The sequence below is a fragment of the Diorhabda sublineata genome, chromosome 10 (assembly GCF_026230105.1).
Source record: "Diorhabda sublineata isolate icDioSubl1.1 chromosome 10, icDioSubl1.1, whole genome shotgun sequence".
In the NCBI taxonomy this organism is placed as follows: domain Eukaryota; kingdom Metazoa; phylum Arthropoda; class Insecta; order Coleoptera; family Chrysomelidae; genus Diorhabda; species Diorhabda sublineata.
The window spans coordinates 12,224,199-12,246,321 of NC_079483.1; the positions used below are offsets into that span (position 1 = coordinate 12,224,199).

The window sequence follows — 22,123 nt, forward strand, 5'->3', positions numbered from 1 at the left end:
TCAAAGTAATAGCTCCCACTGAAGATATTACAATAGCGGCAATTTTTCCTTTATGATGCCTCCGATATTTCCCGAATTTGGTACAGACGATGAATCCGTTGTACAATCATCGGTATTTGATGTAGTTACAACAGCTAATGCTTCGTCAATTACAAATTCATTTTGGCTTGGTTTTGGAAGATCAGTTGCCGGCATTATTCTGTCTCTTGTTTGTACGCCATTTATTGTGGACATATTTTCCTTCAATGGATACAAAGTAGTTCGTTCTTCTGTTGTAAGTTGAATTGTTTTAACTGCAACTGTAGCGGTATCTCAATCTGTCGAGGTACTTGGAGCAAAAGTGTTAATGCCTCATTTGAGTTTCTGCTTTTAATTCTAAAGTTGTAGTTTCTAGTTCAATACTACTATATGTATCCGTTTTTTAATCAGTTTGTGTCTCTGATTGAGATTGGGTTGTTGCTTCACCCTTTTCAATGGTATCCTCTAAAGTAAATTCTGTACTACTAGATTCGGTAGTAATATCTTGAATGGTTTCTTGAGAACGCTTCCACCAACACATAGTGGAATTTGAGAGACGTTACCAAGGCCAGTATACTGAAAGCATGATGGAAGCCTATATGTGGGGATTAATAAGAGAAACTTCTAGGGAACATGACAGAAAAAGTGAAAAAATCATTTTAAAATTTCTTACCTCCATTTTAAAACTGTTGGTTTTTGATATGTCTTAATAAATTATCTCTTTGTGGATTTTCTTTGTACTTTCATTGATTTTATACTCATAAAAACAAATTCAGAAGTATTTTTTGTTCTAATTATTATTTCTGGGTACGAAAGCAATAAAAATAAATCACGTATAACCCGCGCGCAAAAATGTTGTAGACCTTAACGAAAGTATTGTCAACTTCTGAAAAGTTAGTTTTCTGACAAATCGTGCACGTATGTGTCATCACTTGGAGCTATAATTGATCAATCTGGTATATAACTTTATGATAAAATGGGTTAATACTACATATCAGTTTCGATGTTTGATTTATCTTATGAAATTGGTATTATTCCTATCCTTAACTCGAATGAGATAGTTACTTGCGTTATCTTGTGTAATTGTACGATTAAAATTATTAAATATAAAAAGATCTAATATCAAGAAATTAGTTAAGTCTCGATATTTTTAAATATACATCACTAGCTGATATTTTAGAGGATGAAGTGTCATAATTCAATGTAAGTTTTGATAATATTTCATTAATTTCCTATTAGACCGACAGTAGATGCTATTCATGTAGCGAAAATCAGCATATATTATCCCGATTAATCACGGATTATCAAATTTGCAATTAATGGTTACTTTTGATTTAAAACTTCGATCTTTTTATCCCATTTTCGTGAATATATAAATAGACAGTTTTAAGAATTCATAACGAAAATAAACAAATCTATGTCTAGACTTTGTATTTTGATTGTTTTTGAGAGAAATTTTACGTGTTATTTAAGCTGCCCTACAAATATTGATGGTGTCCCTATTACAATAAACCAGTCAAATTAGATAAAAAAAGGATTATAGGATTATCCAAAATACTATCATAAATAAAATATAGAAGTTCCTCTTCGATCCAAAGCTTGAAAAAAATTTATTCGCGTTCCTAATGTCACGAAAACACACTAATGCATTAAAATAGTCAAACGTTAAAACTTTTGCTAAAAGTTAAAACATGCAAGAGAATAAATAGTCCAAAAGTTGTTTGAAACTACATTTTCTGCGTAGGTGTGAATAAAGTGGTTCTCATTGTCGACCAACTTTCAACCCTATATAGTCTTTTATGTCTAGCTGTTAATCAAGGTACACTTTAATTTACCAGTAAAAGATGTTAATAAACAGATTATTTGAAAGATAGTTTTATTCTAATACAGGTACAAAAATCAGAAGGGACCTTATGGAGGTTTGAGAAACAGTATGAATCAATTATTTGCTGATTATTATTGCACAAGGTTCGATTAATGTGCTGGCGTATTGTTGCAATGAAGGAATACTCTCTTGCCAATGGTGTTGACATATTTTCAGTACTGCAACGTAGTATTCTTCCATAATATAATAAGTCAATATTGTCTTCACTTTGACGTTCTTTTTTGGTCTTGGCTGTAACCTCATGATTCTTCATCAGTCATTTTCACACAACAATAATGCAACGATCGAAACTTCTTCAGTCGATAACTTCGCATACGTGACTTATTGGTAAAGCTGATGTCCCAGAGTAGTAACTCGGAAGTTAGGAGGCGGTAGTCAAAAGGTGGGCTCGACACGATTGCGACTGACTCCGAAAGTGATTCCTTCCGATAAATGTAGTTAGTACAATTTTTAGAATTATGAAGACTATAACTAGGTGATTATTTTAGACTATAGTTCAATATTTGTAATTGTTTTGTCAAGTTGGTTTGTAGTGTAATAGAGAAAGATTGCTCAAGATTAACCGGCTATTCAATAAGAGTTGACGACCTTATCTTCTATATCGATTAACCAGCAATTATATAGTAGAGACTTTCTCAACAATATTTGGAGTGTTTTAGAAATGATAAAAAGAATTTTATAACTATAGATGAGACTTTGTTCTACCTGGATGATCCCCAATCCATAAAATGGGATAATGAGTATTACAAACTTGGACTCTAAAGCGATTTATCTTCTTAAAATTGGGCGAGATGTCAGCATGAATGTTTTTTAGGATGCAAAAAGAATTTTGCTTGTGGCAAAATAGTAAACGAAAGGCTCTCACTTCAGGGATGAAATCAATAACTTGTGACAAGTGCATCGAACTTAAAGAGGGTATATTGAATAATAAAATCTCTTCAAAACCATAAAATGATGATCTTTTTATCGAACGATAAAGCTAATTAAGCAAACAAGGTATAATGTTTCTTTCTTTTCTTAAGTAAGTTTTGGTTTGAATCATATCGGTACAATGACATTCGACCGCTAAATTTAAACGTATTATTTGGTTTATTTTTAATAAAGATAATTCAAATAGTAGTGTTATTATATAATTACCATCAAAGAGCACACCGACAGTTGGCATAAATGTCATCAGAGGTGACAAACAGAGGCAATATTAGACATGTACGAGTACGAGGCTGTAAAGCAAGTATATGCAATAAATCATTGGTAACATATTTAATTATTCTTAGTTATACCAATGTATAAATATCAAATATAAATAAGTGAAAAATTACCTAAGCATTGAATGTGATCAACTCAGAGATTTGAAAAGTACATTAATTTTATCATCTTCACAAATAATTCCATCAAAATATTTGAACCATTTTTTTGTAAACGCACAACTGATGAGGTGTGCTTTGGATCATTGAACTTTTCATACAAATGTTTGGTTGGATTTCGTTTGAATTGAGAGTAGACATATATTCAGTCGTATTATTCTTACAGAACTGAAACTGGCAAAGAAGACGCCTTCTAATTATACATCTCCATAATACAAGGCGCTCGGTTTACTTTTCACTTTATCCTTGTATTTCTTATATATATATATATATATATATATATATATATATATATATATATATATATATATATATATATATATATAATCTTAAAATACTATTGAATTAAAATAATGAGTTAATTTATTGTAAGTTCAAATAATTATATAATCGTCGGTTTTTACAGTAATTAATAAATTATTCTTTGAAATTTGAACAGTTACGTGAAGTTTCCACATCACTACTTTTAATAACTGATATATGAAGGTTATGAAAAATGTGACGTTTCCTTATATCTAGGAGTGACTTAAGTGTCACATTTGATAGAATTAAATAAAATAATTATAATAAGCATTAAATAAAATACATTGAAACACAACTGTCACCAGTCCCAACCACTTATACACACATATTCTATTCAATGCAAATAATGGGGCATTTTTTTTAAATAAGCCGGCTGTTTTTATCTGAACGTTTCCAGTATCACGTATTCTTTCGTGACACTCCGATTTCTTACCTACACAGTATAGGAAATTGCACTTGGTTATGGTTATGAAATTAAACACTTTAGTAGTTGTTGAACATTTTACATATTTGAGTCGACTCACTAAAAAATATCTCTCAGGTCACTTTTCAGGGAAAAGATCCCGTAGGTGCCTTTACTCAAATTAGCCGTCTTAAACGTCTGGCAATTTCAAGAATACAGTCATAAACAATATTCTGCCAAATGAGGACAAATTATGGTCACTAAATCCAGAACGAATGTGGTAAGATGTATCAAACTTTATTTATCTTATTTATTTTTAATGTATACAGATGAAGTATATAAGACCGAGCTACTGATTATCGAATAGGGGATTGCATGTGAGTGATCCACGTTTGTGGAGAGTTGCAAGAAGTTCAGAGCTGCGTCAATTTGGGTATGTGAGTACTATTAGAGAAGATTAACTATGATCACAAAGAATATGAACAAGACCCGGATTATTGAGAAGAAACATGAAATTCACTTTTGTATTTGTTACTCCTATATGAATTTGATCATAATTTTACTTGGCCACGTGATAAATAAACTGAAATATTTTAAAAAGGAATAGAGATATGTAATAACAACACATCCCAAGCTTATCCATATTGACGAGAAAATGTAATAATATGCTTAAATTGCGACGGTGTAATTGAGAGTGCAAATAGAAATTGAATGTTTGTTGAGTTGTTTTTTATTTATATTAAATATCAAGTGAAAAGTGTAGTTGATCTGTTTATATGATATCAGTATAATAGTATTTTCATTACTAGCTTCAAGTGTTAACTAAATACCGACTAAGGTTGTTTATTTAAGTCAGGTTCGTCGAGTTTAAATTATTTTTCTATTAAACATGAGATAAAATTGATATTAGTTCGTATCTGCTTGATAAACTTCTATAACAAGTACCGTAGTCAGATTCAAACTACCACAACTAATTTAAATTTTTCTATTGATTTACCCTCTATTTTATTAAAAATTTCAAATCATCAGTTCTTGTTACAACTGTGTTTTACACGGAATCATTTTCTATAACGCCTTTATGTTGTTGGCTGATTTATCCCAGAGTTACGGCAAAATCTCTTGTTATTTTACCAAAAAATTAACCAGTAGTGTTTCTATTTAGTTATTATATATTCTCTTCTCAAATTTTCATAATATGAGATTTTGAATGGTTTATTGAAGATATGACACTCAATAAGTTGTGCGACTTACTAAAAAAACACATTTTCTTTGCCAAAAATAGATTTCATTCATAAATGTATCTCTTTTAAAAGCAATACAATCATTCCAACGCTTCTGTAACTCCTCGATGTCGTACTTGAAGAAGGGTATGTTTCTGTCTCAAAATATGCTTCAGTTTCAGCAATTGCTTCTTTATTTGAGGTGAATTTCTTACCGGCGAGTATTTTTTTGTGATCAGCAAATAGCCAGTAGTCACTGGGGGCCAAATGTGGACTATAAGGTGTATGAGGAAGCAATTCGAAGTGTAATTTGTTGTTGACATTGACTTGTGAATCGGCGCATTGTCTTGGTGTTGGAATAGTGTTTTTTTCTTCGAAACATGAGGCCTTGATTTTTGTATTCAAATAATCCAATGACTCTATGTAGAATTCGCTATTGATTGTCTCCCCATTTTGGAGATAGTCGATGAACAATATTCCATGTACATCCCAAAATAGTGAAGCTATAACCTTCCCAGCTGACTAATGTGCTTTTGGACGTTTCGGACGTGGTTCACCGGCTGCAGTCCTCTCAGGCGATGATCGTTTTGATTCCGTAGTAAAGTGATGAATCCAATATAACATATCGATGTAAAACAAAATCTGATTTATTACATGTAAACATGGCCGAACACTGTTCTAAATCATCAACACGTTGTTGCTTTTAATCGACTGTGAGTAAATGCGGCACCTATTTTGAAATTAGCTGTTTCTAAAATCAAATGTTCATGTATAATTGTAAACATCCTGTCTTCTGATACCTTATGGCCTTAGCTATCTCAAGTAATTTCAATTTACGATTAGATATAAGTAAGTAATCACCTTATTTGGACGACTAGAACGTTCACCATCATCGATCTCTGTACGACCACGTTTAAATTTAGCAAACCAATAACAAATGGTTCTTTTCGATGGAACAGAGTACGGATAAAACATTTGAAGCTATTATTGAGCTTGTACAGTTTCTAGAAGCAATGATAAATTAACACACGAAATTGTTTTGAAGATAACAAAATTAGTTGCACTTAAATGGCTTTTTAAAACATTTGGTATGTCTTGTGAAGATAACGTTTTAGATAGTTACAGTTTCCGGAACCTAAATATTAATCAGATACTATCCAATTACTTACATCAGGACATAATTATTCCATTTGAACTTACTGCCATTTTTTTCATATTTCAGATCTATCTATGATTGAATGCTTCTTTGGATATAATTATAATTTCAAATCAACCGTTCCCGCTAGTAATTCGGTAGTTGAAATTGTACAATTTTTAGTAGAAGATTTGGAACTGCAGATAAACTGCGGTAAGTATATTTGATCGAACTATGAGTAGTTGTTGGTTCATACAATTACCATAGCTAATATTAAAACGTTGAGCTCCGGTGTGGTCCATAGGCCCGCAACTACACTTTCCCCTCTGTCCAGAGCTGTATATTTGATCGAACTATGAGTAGTTGTTGGTTCATACAATTACCATAGCTAATATTAAAACGTTGAGCTCCGGTGTGGTCCATAGGCCCGCAACTACACTTTCCCCTCTGTCCAGAGCTGTATATTTGATCGAACTATGAGTAGTTGTTGGTTCATACAATTACCATAGCTAATATTAAAACGTTGAGCTCCGGTGTGGTCCATAGGCCCGCAACTACACTTTCCCCTCTGTCCAGAGCTGTATATTTGATCGAACTATGAGTAGTTGTTGGTTCATACAATTACCATAGCTAATATTAAAACGTTGAGCTCCGGTGTGGTCCATAGGCCCGCAACTGCACTTTCCCCTCTGTCCAGAGCTGTCTTATGGACCGCACGACGTATTTATTTTCAACCTTCTCCGAGGCCCAAAGGTACCTTTCACTTGGTCCGTTTGTTTATACAAGATTTTTTTACTGTACCCTACACAATCTTTCCTTACCTTGGGACTTGGACCTTCTTTCTTCACTAGGCAATGGGTTTTTTGGTTTTGGCGTCTCTCAATCAGCACCAGCCGTAGTTTCTTTTGTCTGTAACTTCTTTGCTACCTACACTGACTTGAGAATCAGTGATTGCGATATTCATTTTTGTTATTCTTTTATAAAGATTATTGGTATTTACCATTTGTGTACTAAATAACAGCTCACTAGCAATTTTTATTTTTTCAGCTTTTGAACAATGTCTATGGATAGTCTTAGTATTTCGCAATGTCCCCAATAAATGGGTTTGGTTTCCTTGCAGCTTTCTGGCTAACTCAAAGCTTGTATAATACACACAAAAAACATTTTTTAAACTATAACACTATACTAGTATTATTGCGAAAAAGCTCCCATGTTTGTCGTGTGATCACTACCAAGTTTGATCATGTGAGTACAGAATCGCGTCAATCTAAGTCAGTTTTGCATTAATCTATGTGCAAGATTAACGGCGATGACACACGCTGTAACATCGGAGCTCAAGGACTCCTCCATAAAGGATAGACGGTCTACTGAAGTCACAAATTAGTTGATATCACCTCACTTTATAGTAAAATATAAATAAGCAACATAAAATACGAGTAAATAATGCGGTTTCTTTCATGAAAACCTCACTTCATAAGGAAAGGATATATGAGTACTTCTATAAGTTTGGAAAAGTATAAGATGAGAAATGGACTCAAAAAATTAAAGCAGAGCAGTATATGAACTGAAAAGATTGAAGAAATATCAACTGGACTTAATATATCCATTGTTCTTGTCAATATAACCAAGATGATCCAGTCTGCGGCTTCACAGAGATTAAAAATCCTTCATATATCCATGATCTGGCCGTAATAAGGAGTAAAAGATTTAACAGCTACGATGATGTAATGTTTTTGTAGTCATCATCTTCAACAGTAAATTGTATTTATTATATATATTCTTTTTTGTAACTACTGTTCAGCCCAGCGCCTTTTTTGTATCCTTTTCTTGAAAGTAAGCGCTAAGAAAAGGGCTGCAATAACTTAACACATATTCACGTGGCAATTATTACACATGTACTGACGAAATCAAGTCTCAATATGTAATTTCACAGCATGATACATCAATCAGTGATTGTGATCAAGAACTCCAGTATCGTGATCTGATTACGTGGGCCGCCTTAGTTGTTTACCTACTACGAAGCGGGTAGGGTCTTATAAATTTTGTTTGTTAATTAAACCCTCAAAAACCAACTCAGTGGCGTAATATTGGGAGTCTGGCAGGCCATTCTATAAATCAAATCCATTGTCTATGAAATCATTTATTAAAACAGTGCCTCACAGCTCAAATCTAATGCGAGATTTTTTTCTCCGATCAAATTTTTATACCATTCATACCATTCAGAGAATTTTGCAGTGACCACGACAAAGTAGAATAATCTTGTTCAAAAAAATTGTGTTTTATTAAAAAAATCACCCACCCTTGTAGTTCAAATAATGTTTCCAAATAATCCTATTGTTTTAGGAAGATGAGCATGTTCCGAACATTACAACAGATAACAGAAAATGAGGAAGAGCCCGAAGGAAATGCAACTATAGCAAAAATCACAGCAATGTGCGTCTTGTTTCTGGCCTCATTTGTAATTGGCAATCTACCTATAAAATTGAATCATTGGTTCAAATGGAATTCTGATGCAAAAAATAACTCTCCCGTTAAATTTTTACTCGGATTGGGTGGTGGAGTTTTGCTATGTACAACATTCGTTCACTTATTACCGGAAGTTAATGAGCATTTTGAAGATCTGAATCTCACGCCTGACATTGAAATACCTTATGCTGAGGTCTTAATGTGTATTGGTTTTTTTACTATGTATTTCATCGAAGAATGCGTCCACGTATATTTACATAAAAAAGAAACTGTCCCAAATTTTGAAGCAGGAATAGACAATCAACATGAAGCGGATTTAGAAATAGCCATAAGACGTAGTGTTTCAATAAGAAGAGGAGAGGAAGACTTACTGAAACGTCAACAGTTAGCACTAGCTATTCATCAAAATGAAAATTCACATGCTCGAAGAGAGCATTCTCATTTACCACTGCCTACAGCACAACATTCTGCAGTAACTGTAATAAGAGGATTATTAGTGGTATTGGCTTTATCGATTCATGAACTCTTTGAAGGTCTCTCTGTAGGTCTCGAATCATCATCTCATACTGTTTGGTACATGTTTGGAGCTGTTAGTGCTCATAAGCTCGTGATTGCATTTTGTATCGGCATTGAACTTGTCACTTCAGGTTTAAAAACCTTATTTGTAATTGTTTTTGTTTTTATGTTTGCGGTGGTTAGTCCTTTAGGTATAGGAATAGGAATTTTAGTAAGCACGGGAAATGATTCATCTACTACCGTAGTTTCTGTGATATTGCAGGGTCTAGCTTCTGGCACTTTGATGTATGTGGTATTTTTTGAAATATTACAGGGAGACAAAAGAAGCGGCATGAAACAATATGGGGCTGTACTTTTAGGATTTTTGGTGATGTTTGGTGTAACTTTGCTAGGTACGTAACGAGTTTGGTGAAATATTTGTATATATTTTATATTTATAAATAAAGAGAAAAATTTCCATGTGTCTTGAATATCAATTAACTTTTATATACTCTAAATTGAACTAATACCAGTTAAAGCAATAGAGAAAGGATATGAAGGAGAGATCATTGAAGTTCTAAGTAATACGATTGAAGGAGAAGTTGAGAAACTTGTTTACATACAAGATAAAATAAGAGAACAAATTTAGCAGTTATAAGAATTGGGGAAAGTCATATTAACACTGGTGAAGTTAAATCCAGAGATCTAGGGTACATAGCGAGTAATGATGAATAAATATCAGATCAGGAAATCTCAATGTATTCGATATCAACATTGGGATCAAAATTGGTATCCTAGGGAAAACCGAGGTCTAGTTATTATCTGAAATTTTTTAAATAGATACCATTTATTATCATAAAAAATAAGGTATAATTAGCAACAAATTATACTTCGTAGCAAACCGCGTAATTTATAGCTTTTTTATGGAATTCAAAATAATAAACTTTATTATGATTATAATCAACTTTTTAATAAAAATACAAAAATTAACAACGCCTCACTTACCAGTTTGGCTACCCATTTATTAATAAAGGGTCCAAATATCAATATTTGGTTGACCTTTGTAGGTACTTTTGTACTATACTTGTTAACTAAAAATAATAATTCTAATCTTTATCTGAGGTTATAGGTAATAGTTATAATCAGTCTTTTGTATTCCAAAGAGTATCGTATGAATTTAGTTTACTAATAATCTTGTAATTTTTCTTGCTAAATATTTATTCGTAACTTTAGAAATATGAAATAATCGAATAATCAGTCACGAACATGAAATAATCAAATCAGTCACTTCTCTTTTTAAACATATCTTAAAAAACAAATGGCATCGATGGTTTTGTATCCCAACCTACTTCTTATATGTAGCCAGCGGCTAAAAAGGCCTCTTAACTTGTTGGCTTTATAGTTGATAAATAGTCGTGCTACAAAATCAAATATTTTTCTTTCTCTTCATCGGTTTCAAATGCTGCCATTTTTTTCTTTGATATTCTATCAAAATTTTTTTCTTTTATAGTTTATGTCTGTTTAGTTTAATCTTTATTGTTTTGTTTTAGCTGCATTTCTAATTCCTCTTGTAAAGTCGAATTATGTTCCAGAGATTGTTGGCTATTATCTGCATCTACGTCTACGTCATCTAAAAGTTATTTGTTCTCAGCGTCGTCTTTAATGACTCCGCATACAATGTTTTTCATTTCTCGCTGTAACTTATTCTTTTTTGGCATCACAAATATCGAATTGGGCGTTTTCAATTTTTGGTCATACTTAATTGGAAGCTGTAAGTAATTTCACTGCGTCTTTCTTTCACTCTTGCAGTTCTATACTTAAAATTGTATCTTGTTTTTCCAATTCCAAAATAAATCGAAATGTTGTGTCTGCAGTTATTATGCTAGACTTTCTGAGTATGTGGTATTACCCTCTTTACAACCCATCATAATTCAATCAAATGATGACTCTAGTTTAGATGATTCTGACTTCCATGATTATTCTTTAAAAAGATACTATGGAATTGAAATGTTTATCTTCTTGTGTTTTAATTGCAAAGAATTCATTTTCCTTCATATTTTTTGCTTTGCTTTTGCTTGAAATTTCGTTATCCAAAAAAGCGAATGGAGTACAAATAGGGCTCAGTTCACGTCTGGTACCCTGTTTAAACCATACTCCCTTACAGGCAGTTACATTTTACTCGTCTATTTACGTTTTATAATTTAATATTCACGTAGTTAAGTTAACGAGGTATAATAATTATTATTTTCTAAGTTTCAAGTAGAACTACAATTTAGTGCATCTGTCTAAATAACGGCATATAATGCCGTCCGAATTATAATGATTCGATTGCCTTTTAAAGAATACTTTCTTGCATAACATATACAGTATAGTAAAAGTATTCATAAAAATAATAAATTTATAAAATGAGGTATCCACGCCTATGGTAGATAAAAAAAATTATCAGCAAGGGTTTTTATATTGCAATTGATATAGAAAGAACATACATCGCGGTCGCAGTCTCATCTCCCTGTACATCGTTTAATTCATTTTCCATTACTTAAATTATTTTATCATAATGCGGAAAAAATCTTTATGCAATAAAATAAAAAAACTAGCTTTCTATTTAAAAAATATTGATGACGTTATAACTTTTACAATTTTGATGTCTTATTTTTTCGACTTACACTAAAATATGCAGCACAAAATAAATTGTTTGACATGTTTTTACATTTTTTCGAAAAATGCACATTGTAGATTTTATGAATTATGAATGAATTACTTTTCCATTACCCTATATTTATTGTCATTCTCAATATTTTAAAAGATTAAAATCACAATATCCTCAATAAATTACTTCCTCCTACGACAATATTCATTTTAATTTTTTTGTTAAACGCGTACAATATTCAGTATAAAATGTAAATTTCGAATAGGTACCCGTTTTATCTTATCAGTTTATTGAAGTTTTGCAAACAGTTTCGCACCCTTCACTTCACGTATGTATCAAATGGGTAAATACTGATAAGATTATCTCATTTTGTGTTAAATCGTTAAATTTCTTATCGCAAAATACTCAAATTATATATTCTATGTTAACTAGACCAAACTAGACTTCCATGTGCCAGCTGTGAGAAACAATAAACATATTTACTAGTAAGTATTCACTTTTGTTTACTAACGTGTAGATTTCCGACAACTTGTGAACAGCGATAATTAGTTTTTGGTATACCTCTACAAAAAAATACATTTTGCGTAGTAATTTCCTTCTACATATACTTTTCGATATAGTTACTATGTGTAGAATTGTACGTGAGTGCTAACTGAGTCTTTTTTGGGAAGCCTATGGCAACAACTTGCAGTTACTTTTATCCAAATAATAATTCACGAAATTCGTTATATATGTTACTCGTTAAAAGACCGTATAAAGGAAGGATATCTTCCTTTTCTTCTAATGCAATCCATTAATGGTTGTTTGTGATAACAGTGATGACTCTATTCCCTGATGAGTGTATTAAGGACCATATATTGTGCAGGACTGACCATTGTCTGATAATTAGCAGCAAAGAAATTTTAGATCTTCCGATCTCTCTCCGGCTTTCAATCTTACCTAACCATAACTCCTATATCCAGGTTCTCCAGAGCCTCCTCAAAAATTGCCATCGAAAATAAATTAAACATGAGTGGAGACAGCAGAAAATTTTGTCTTGGTCCTCTTTTAATTTTTATAGTATTGGATATATTATTATCTATTTACACTTGTGTTTTACCGTTCCAAATTAGGTTTTCAATGCAGCCAATGTCCTTCTGATCTATGTCGATTCTTTGAGGAGCTGCATTAGTTTGTGTTATCGTACACTATCGAATGCCTTCTCGTAGTCAATGAAGAAGAAACAGACATATTTTCGCTGGCAATGGCAATTCTACTCTTATAATAGTACTTGCGTGGCGATTATTGCTTTTCGTGTATCTAATCGTTGTCTAAACCAGAATTGTGAGCCGCTTAAGTCTATTTCGTATTTTTGGTGCACGATTGTTTTGGAATATTTTTGAGATATGACTCACCACTCTAATAAGTATGTGAACTTCGTACTTTTTTACTTTAGTCTTCCTAGGTAGGAGGGTGAGAGCTGAACATAACCACTGTTTGGAGTAGTGACCTGTCGATCAAGTTTTTCTGGAGGGATCAGGCCTGGGCCAATTGCTTTATTATTTTTGAGTCATGTATTGCTTGAGAGGATTAAATATCAGAAAACCTCCAGATCTGAAATTTGACAGAGACCTTGGGTTCATCATTATAAATACAGTTTCTAAGTTGATATTTTTTTCTCGTATGCTCTATATTTGGTCACATTTTTGAATTATACATGGAAAAATTAGGTCAACTTTGAACGATATTCCATGTACCTAGGTTTTGCCGTTCTTGAGGTATTCCATTTTTTGCGGCGTAAAAGTTTAATTACAACGAATCCATTTAATTTGGACAATTGAGATTTACAACAGAGATATACTATAACTTGTACTATCATTGTGACATTTGTTCATAATATAGTGTTCAAATACTAAAGATCACTTGGGTCAAATTTAAATATAAATTATAATTTATAATAATACCGTATTTCTAACCAGCATGATGGTTGTAATTCTTATGTAAATAGTGGTTGTAAGCACCACTACACTAACCCTGACAATTAAACTGTCTGACACGTGCTTCGATAACCAAGTTATCGTCTTCAGAGACTGAGGGTAAACTGTACACTACCTTCAGTCTCCGAAGACAATAACTTGGTTATCGAAACGCGCGCCAGACAGTGTAATTGTGAGTGTTGGTGTCGTCGTGGTGAAAACAGTGTATTCAGTATGAATATCACCAACGGTACCAGAAATTCCCGCATAATATATATTCAAAGAACAAGTCTTCAACAATATATTTTATAAGCCAAAGGTATAGTTCAGATAGTTGGATGATCCATTTGTAATCTGGAGTCATGAACCAGAAAACCTCTAAGAATTTTTGAAATACAATTTACAATGGAAACCGAACGAGCCCCAGCTCACATTCTTGGATGTTTTATTACTAGAAAAGGAAGATAACTAGGCCGTTTGGTCTATAAAACGTGTAGATGGTGAAATAGTAATAGTTACTTTCGATAACGACCCAATAGCCTAAAAAACATTCAAGTAACTGCAAAGAAATTTCCAAGGTTAATATTTCTATAGAAACAGGATTTCTTAGGTAATCAGTTACTTAGTTAATAGTCTCGAATGATATAAGTTATAATGTGAAAATCTACAGATATCAAAATTAGTTTATTGAATAAATAATCCAATATACAGATACTACGTCCATTAAAGAACGTTATAACGACTGGTTATTGACTTATGGATTACTCTAAGAGTAGATGATCCATATTTTCGACTGTTTGAGGTCCTATATTGACAATCAACTCCTTTTGATCAAGTATACCTTTCATCGAGGTAGTATGCAATCAGAATCATTTCACTCACTTTCGTTTATTTCAATTTGGTAAGAATGTGATGCAGATGATGAAGGTGGAACTGGTAGTAAAATTAACAAAGTTGGTTGTTCGTAGAATGTCCATCAGGATGAATACATTCATTATAGTACGATTAAGAATGTCATAATAAAATATGTCCATCCTAAAATCCAGTTCTGCATACTCCACAATGTTTTTAGAAAGTTATTATCTCGATACCTAATTATTCTGAATTATTGTTCCAAAATTTTAAATTGTTAAAAAAATTGCTCAATACACCTGAATCTCACACCTTAATAACAATTCTATTTATTTTCAGACATGTTGATCTATCTGTGTCCTACCGACAAAAAATATGCGTGCTCGTGGGAAGGTAAATCGGAAGATATTTTGCACCATTTTGAAGAAGAACACGATGACCTTTTACATTTCAGCGACACATTTTTCATTGATCTAGCAATATTGTCAGAAAACAGGCTACTATTCGTTGAAGATGAAATTTATCTTGCACAAACTAAGATATTTGACAGTATAATGGAAATTAAACTAAGGTATCTTGGTCCGGAAGCGATTTCTAAAAAAATAACCTATCATGTATTACTGAAGGTCAATTACGATCTATGCCATCCTGGATATATATCTGTTAACAATAATGGCAGTATAATCGTAGACTTAGCAATATTGGAAAAAGATATTGGAACCATTACCGCTGTAGAATGTACATTTAATATTAACAAAGATATAGATGATGAAACTGATGACGTTTTTGTCAGTCAAGTCGAATCAAATGAGAGAATTATAGAACAAGGTGAATACGAAGACGTTGGACTAACTGAAGAGAATTATAATATGACCGGTTTTGAACATTTACCTTTATCCAATAGTGGAAGTCAATCAAGTGTTGGAGGAAAATGGTATAAAAACGGCTCTAAGAATCCAGATGTTTCCCTTTCTCGCTCGAAAACTATCAGTGTGGACGATATAAAACGAAGACACATACAAAGAGCTAAAAGTACTCTTAGTTTAGGGGCAATTTCAGAGATAGATACGGATTCCTCACCTAATTGTACAGAATGCTTTGTACCGTTGATACCTCCAATATTCCTTTGTCGCAATGGCCATAATTTTTGTCAAAAATGTCAACCGGGATTGTGCCCTATTTGTTCAGAGAAAGTTACTTACCATAGGAACATTCGATTGGAAGAAAACTTCGGAAAATTTCTGTTGCCGTGTAAATATAAAAAATATGGTTGCCCACAAAAGTTATTGAATAATGACCTTTACGACCACGAAGCTTATTGCACTTTTTGTGATTATCAGTGCCCTATTGAAAGTTGTCATTTTGAGGGACAATTTAAACACATGTGGAATCATTTAAAAGTTATTCACGGAACAAAGAAAATTTTGGAATCGTTTATTGTCACTTTTAAAAATATTCCAGAGGCTTTTTTGGTAAATGAAGAGCGAGGTATATTTTATTGTTATGTTACTTTTATTGATGATTATGTTCAATGGAAGGCCATTTTCTGTGGACCGAAAGAAAGAAGATTTTTCTGCGAATTAAAGTTTAAAGAGGGACAATTGAAGCAACCAGTTTTGTTGAATAGAAATGAAAATGTTTACTTTATAGCCTTGAGTTTACAGGATTTGAAAAAAATGAAAGTTAAAGCGAAAAATGCTATTCTAACTATAACTTCATGAGAATTGTAAGCATCGTTTTCCAATACATTAAACATACGTACTTGCGTCATATTTTTTTTAATAATTTAATAGAAAAACGTAGAAACTCGTGAATTTTTTAATTTTTTTCTTGAGACTATGGTGGTTATTAGCAGCAGATCAAACATATCTTCTGCGCATAACTTAACGGGCTTTCAGACGATGGTAAACTCATCTATGGAATTTCGATTAGCCTCAGTCAGTATGTTATTTGATTCCACTCTGTTTCTATTTTTTATATTTTTATTATAAGTTTCATTTCATTTCCCGGGATTCTATGGCAAGCTTTTTATCAAAATCATCATTAAAAATAAGAGAAATCGCTATCCAGGTAAAATTATATTGTTTTACTGACGATAGAGATAAAGCCGGTACTAATTCGTATCTACCAGCTGTACGACTTCTTTTAAGTATGAACCTAATGTACAACCCACAAAAATTATCGCATCACTGGTATTTTAAGATATTTTTAATACTTAATTTTTTGGGACAATCTGTATATGTATCAACTTAATAGATATTTCTGGTTTCTTATCATAAGCAAAAAAATATCACAATTTCTTACAAATGCTCGAGTAAATCATTTCTGTCTTGGAGAATGCATTGAGATCGAGAGCTTTCTAAGTAAATTGTGTTATTGTATAGTGAAAATTTAAATTTATTTTGTTAATAATGGATGTGTTTTAACGTTTAACAAGACATGTGACAAATGAAGAAGCCGCTAGAATCATCGCGCTCATACAAGATGGCCGCAATCGAAGATAAATCGCCGGGGTAATTGGAGTTCAACAAAGCACCATGTCCAGAGTTGTTATTCGCTACCAAGAAGCAGGGCAGCTAACCAGAAGATCTGGTCATGGCCGCGGAAGGGTAATTAGGGATACCACCGCTCGAAGGCTGCTCCTAATGTCCGAATAAGCATAAAAACAAAAATCAAGATTTTGTCTGTATTCATCAGAGAGGCGTGTAACAGTATTTATGCGACGTGGTGAACGGCACGATCAGGTTAATTTTTGTCAAACTGAAAGCTTTGACGATGTCTCTATCATGGTTTGGGGAGGAATTTTTTTCGAGGGTCACACGGAGTTAGTACCAGTGAATGATGGAAGACTAAATGCTGATAGGTACATAACCAATATCCTAGAACCTCATGTAGTGCCCTATATGCCTCATATCGGTGACAACTCTGTGCTAATACACGATAATGCTCGTCCACACGCTGGTACTTCTGAGGACTTGACCGAGGTATGAGAGTTTTCGGCATTTAACTATTATCAAAAGTTCATGAGAGTCAGTGTTCAAACTTCAGCTCCGTACAATAGTATAGAAAGTTGCAAGGACTAATTCACTCCAGCATCTTATTTCCTTATCCTTATCGAATTTCTCAGTGAAGTAGTTTTAAAAATTGGATACCTCCTTTCATGCTGGGATTACCATGGATGGGGATAAATTTGAAGTAATTGGTTGAAATTTTGTGACCAAACTTAACCTAACCTAACATTAGCCTGTAGATAAGAAAATGGTCAGCCCGGACGTATACTAGTATAGACATTTATAACTGAAGAGTGAAATTCATAAACTTTGTCTCAGCAACTTTTATATCCAGTCAGTTTTCTTGCTTTAATAATTCAGAATCTGTTTTTAAGAGAAGGTAAACGAAGCCAAAACGAAGGCAGTTATGTGACAAAACATTGGGTTGAATAATGGTACAGCCTCAGTTGTACATAGAGATTCTACTTTATAGCAATATTCTTGTAGAGCTTCTACATACGTACTTAAAATGCAATATTTATCAGATTTGCTTAGTTGTCATAAAATAAATAATGTCATTTAACGCTGATTGGTGTCCTGAAATACGTTTTATTTTTGAAATCTTTGGGGAAAATGAAACAAAATTGGTTTATTTTATGTTAATATATTATATTAATTAGAATAAAATATCACTTTATGTTTAGTATGAAGCAATAATGTTAATCAGTTATAAATAATGAGTATTTTATTTAAAGATCGTAAGATTCGTCTTTTTTAACTTTGAAAATTATTTGGTATATAAGTGAAGCTAATGTTGCGCCTATTAGGGGTCCTACCCAATACACCTGCAACAAAAAATAATCATGAGTAATTGAAATTCAGCTAATACGTCTCTCATATGCCGCATCACGTGTCAAAGCTTTATTATGACGAAAGCTGTTATAGATAATTTTTGATATTGTGAATTAGAAAAATTTCAAATATTTTTGTTGTACATTGCTTCAAAATTGACATTTTTATACTCATTTTCTGTCAATATCAGTGTGTACATAAAGTATAGAGAGAAAGAGGGAGAGAGAGATAAGCTTTATTGCCACTAGAAAATTTTCACAATTTTATGGATAAAGCTACATAATTTTATATGACATAATATAAAAATATAAAATAATGATTGAATTCAATAGTAGTAATTATAATGTCTCGTATATAATATCTTACGATCACAAATTGAATTATGCCAGTCTTTAGACTCTATGGTAAATTGTAGAATTCAGCCACAGAATAATAAGATCTTTTAAGCAGAAATGCCTTTGTCAAACCTCGAAACGTATCAAAAGTTTTTGCTATTTTTATTTCAGAAGGTAGCTGATTGAATAATTTTATCGCACTGAAGATAATGAAATTTTTCACCAGATCAGAAGTAGGTATAGTCAAGTAAATCTCCAACTTCTTCTTCTTTCTAGTAGGGAAGGTATGCATGGGTCTCAGTTGAGTTGTGGAAATGTTTGCGAACCAAACAAACGGATTCTAAAATGAAGAGAGTGGGGAGAGTTAGAATTTTGTGTTTTTCAACATAAAATTCGCAATGTGATCTACTACTCAAACCATAAATATAACGAACAGCTCTTTTTTGTAATTTGAAGATAGAATCGAAGAGATGCCAACTACAAGACTCACACAAAGATAAACCATACCGAAGATGCGATTCGAATAGCGAGTAGTAAGCTGTTAAAGCAGTACGAGAATCGAGCTGTTCAGATACAGATTTAATGGCAAGGCAAGCAGAGTTTAATTTTTTTTGTCAGGTTGTCTATATGCACAGACCATTGAGGGCACCGTTAGTTTATAGACCAAGAAATTTGATCGAATTTGAAGATCATATTAAGTCATCGTTGAGTTTTAAAACTCCTTTATAGGATAAAACTAAATTTTTCTCCGTGTTTAAACAAAGACCGTTTGCGTCAGACCAGGACTTAATAGTTAAGAGATCATTGCCCATGGTCGAATGTAGAGCTATATCTGGACCACTTCAGGTTACTCTACTACTCCGTGAATAAAGTGAATTGATCATTGATCCATAGGTCTGTGGGATCATTGATGAAAATAAGAAAACTGGACTTAAAACTAAACCCTGAGGTACACCACTGCCAATTGGCATTATATTATAATTAGATGAATAAATAGTAATTTCAACTCACTATTTATGAGCACTATTTTTAAACCTTATTGAGTGAATACGGCAGCAAAAGAGTTTCTATCAAAAACTGAGTCAAATTAGTTCAGGGTCAACAAAAGTTCTTAATGGTCTATTATTTTATCATTGTATCTATCTACTGGACTCGGATGAAAAAACAATATCAATTTGTTGCTATTTCATTTTTTAGGTTAACATTAAAATATTCAAAAGATATCCATATTGGTAATATATTTAACAAACTGTATACATATTATTTCCATCTTGTTAACCAGATCTTGAACGATGAGTTGGTTAAAGATAAAAGCTAAGTTTCGATATTTGTGACGACATGTACTACTTGTAAAGAGAAATGAAGTACCATCCATCCATTATAAATTAGACCTGATCCATGAGTTGGCAAAAGATGAATACTTAGCTTTTATATCTGTTGTGACATCTAGCAGTTCTGTAGAGAAAGTCTAGTTTATGGTAGCAAAATACCGTCTTTATAATTGACACATAGGCAATTTTCACAATTTTATTTAATCGCATTAAATCATTTAAAGTAATCATTGAAGGGTATGGAAAATGTAGGTTTTTTCAAAAAAAGTTTTATTTCTCAGTTGAATTATGTAAAACCAGGTTAAACAAGGAAGAGTAAATTATGAGTTGGCAGTCAGCTTGATAACGTAACATTCAAGAGATAGCCGAAGATAACTGCTAAGTTCAGTTCAGTTTAGCAAATACCATCCCTATATATTACGTTCCATCTATGAGATCACTGGGAACGAATGAGTTTTGTTATATATAGCGACATGGTATGTATATAACTTCTATTCATTTTCATCACAGAACCAAACCTGAACAATTTTAACAACAGTTATTTTAAAGGTATTTTAAACTGTAGATTTGGAGACTCAATAAGTTGTGTGACCAACTAAGAAAAACAAATTTTTTGCCATAAATCAATTTCATTTATCAACGTAGTCTCCTTCAAGAGCAATACAATCATTCCAACGCTTCTCTAACTTCTCGATGCCGTGATTGTAGAAGGATTTATCTTTTGACTCAAAATAGGCTTCAATTTCAACAATTTCTTCTTTATTTGAGGAGAATTTCTTCCTGAGCATTTTTTTGAGATCAGCGAATAGCCTGTAATCTGGACTATATAGTGGATGAGGAAGCAAATCGAAGTGTAACTCAATCATAGACTTGTGTATCGGTACATTGTGAAACAGTAGTTTTTTTTCGCCATATGAGGCAGTTTTCCTTGATAATTGCATTCAAACGATCTAACATCGCATCCCAAAATACTGAAGCCAGTACCTTTCCAGCTGACTATTGTGCCTTTGGACGCTTCCGAAGTGGTTCACCGGTTGCAGTCCACTCTAATGATGATCATTTGGATTGCGGTTTGAAGTGATGGATTCATGTTTCATCAAGCGTCACAAATCAACCCAAAAAAACATGATTTATCACGTGTAAACATGGCCAAATACTGATCTGAATAATCAACACGTTGTTGTTTTTGATCTACTCTAAAGTAAACTTGATGGCCTCAGTTATCTCACGCAATTTTTGATTATATATAACCAATTTGTGGACTTATTTGATGTTTTCTGGACCGCTATGTTTTGCTATCTGTAACGATATATGAGGAACATGTTACCTGGTACTTCTTCATAATTTTTCTAGGCATGTTTATTATCTGGTTGTATATTAAATGATTAGAATTATGATAAACGTGGTTCTTTTTGTCTCTTATATTACACCAGATCTAAAAACGCTATAAATGAATGTTATAATGAATCAAAATAAATAATAATTCCATTAATAATGTTTTGTTCTTAAACTAAGTAACTCGTTTTGTACAGGTACGTTAACCGTCGAAATATATAAAACATACTGATACTGATTCGATAAATATAAATACTCAATGCCATACACAAAGCCCACCAAAAAACCAACGTATTGGAGATTTTCTGCAAAGTATAATAATTCCAAATCCAAATTGACAAAAATTTGGACCCCAGAATGTGGTGTCCATACCGCTACATTGCGTTACAGCTGAGCATTAATTTGATCGCCCAGGCTCCGAGTTTTATAATCTACATATATTTAATAATGTTTTTATGCATTACTTTATGAACACACTGTATAATATATAATAATAGTCGTTATTAGAGGGATCGAATACAATTGATCCTGCTG

General features: G+C 32.6%; 3 protein-coding genes across 9 annotated transcripts in view; 2 read left to right on the top strand and 1 right to left on the bottom strand.

Annotated features, from left to right (window-relative positions):
* The first annotated feature begins 1,112 nt into the window (after positions 1-1,112).
* On the top strand, positions 1,113-9,784 carry LOC130449468 (zinc transporter ZIP1-like). Of its 5 annotated transcripts, XM_056787306.1 has the most exons (5): positions 1,154-1,221; positions 2,718-2,899; positions 4,124-4,253; positions 6,416-6,541; positions 8,672-9,784. In XM_056787306.1, exon 5 carries the CDS (start codon positions 8,676-8,678, stop codon positions 9,708-9,710), a length of 1,035 nt encoding a protein of 344 aa, XP_056643284.1. In that variant the 5' UTR covers positions 1,154-1,221; positions 2,718-2,899; positions 4,124-4,253; positions 6,416-6,541; positions 8,672-8,675; the 3' UTR covers positions 9,711-9,784. The 5 variants fall into 5 exon arrangements, with proteins under 5 accessions (XP_056643283.1, XP_056643285.1, XP_056643284.1 ...); XM_056787303.1 differs by lacking the exon at positions 2,718-2,899 and having other exon boundaries at positions 4,112-4,253; XM_056787305.1 differs by lacking the exon at positions 2,718-2,899 and having other exon boundaries at positions 1,113-1,221; positions 4,124-6,541.
* Positions 9,785-12,232: 2,448 nt separating this feature from the next.
* Positions 12,233-22,106, top strand: LOC130449467 (uncharacterized). Of its 2 annotated transcripts, XM_056787301.1 has the most exons (3): positions 12,367-12,424; positions 15,086-16,472; positions 19,095-22,106. In XM_056787301.1, exon 2 carries the CDS (start codon positions 15,088-15,090, stop codon positions 16,465-16,467), a length of 1,380 nt encoding a protein of 459 aa, XP_056643279.1. In that variant the 5' UTR covers positions 12,367-12,424; positions 15,086-15,087; the 3' UTR covers positions 16,468-16,472; positions 19,095-22,106. The 2 variants fall into 2 exon arrangements, with proteins under 2 accessions (XP_056643278.1, XP_056643279.1); XM_056787300.1 differs by lacking the exon at positions 19,095-22,106 and having other exon boundaries at positions 12,233-12,424; positions 15,086-16,516.
* The window catches only part of LOC130449469 (aquaporin AQPAe.a), a 58,069-nt gene continuing 54,326 nt past the window's right edge, over positions 18,381-22,123 (bottom strand). Inside the window, exon 6 of one of the 2 annotated variants that reach the window (XM_056787308.1) lies at positions 18,381-18,581. In XM_056787308.1, coding sequence (XP_056643286.1) covers positions 18,486-18,581 — 96 coding nt within the window. In that variant the 3' untranslated portion in view covers positions 18,381-18,485. The remainder of the gene's footprint in view (positions 18,582-22,123) is intronic. The other variant, XM_056787309.1, reaches the window with a different exon arrangement.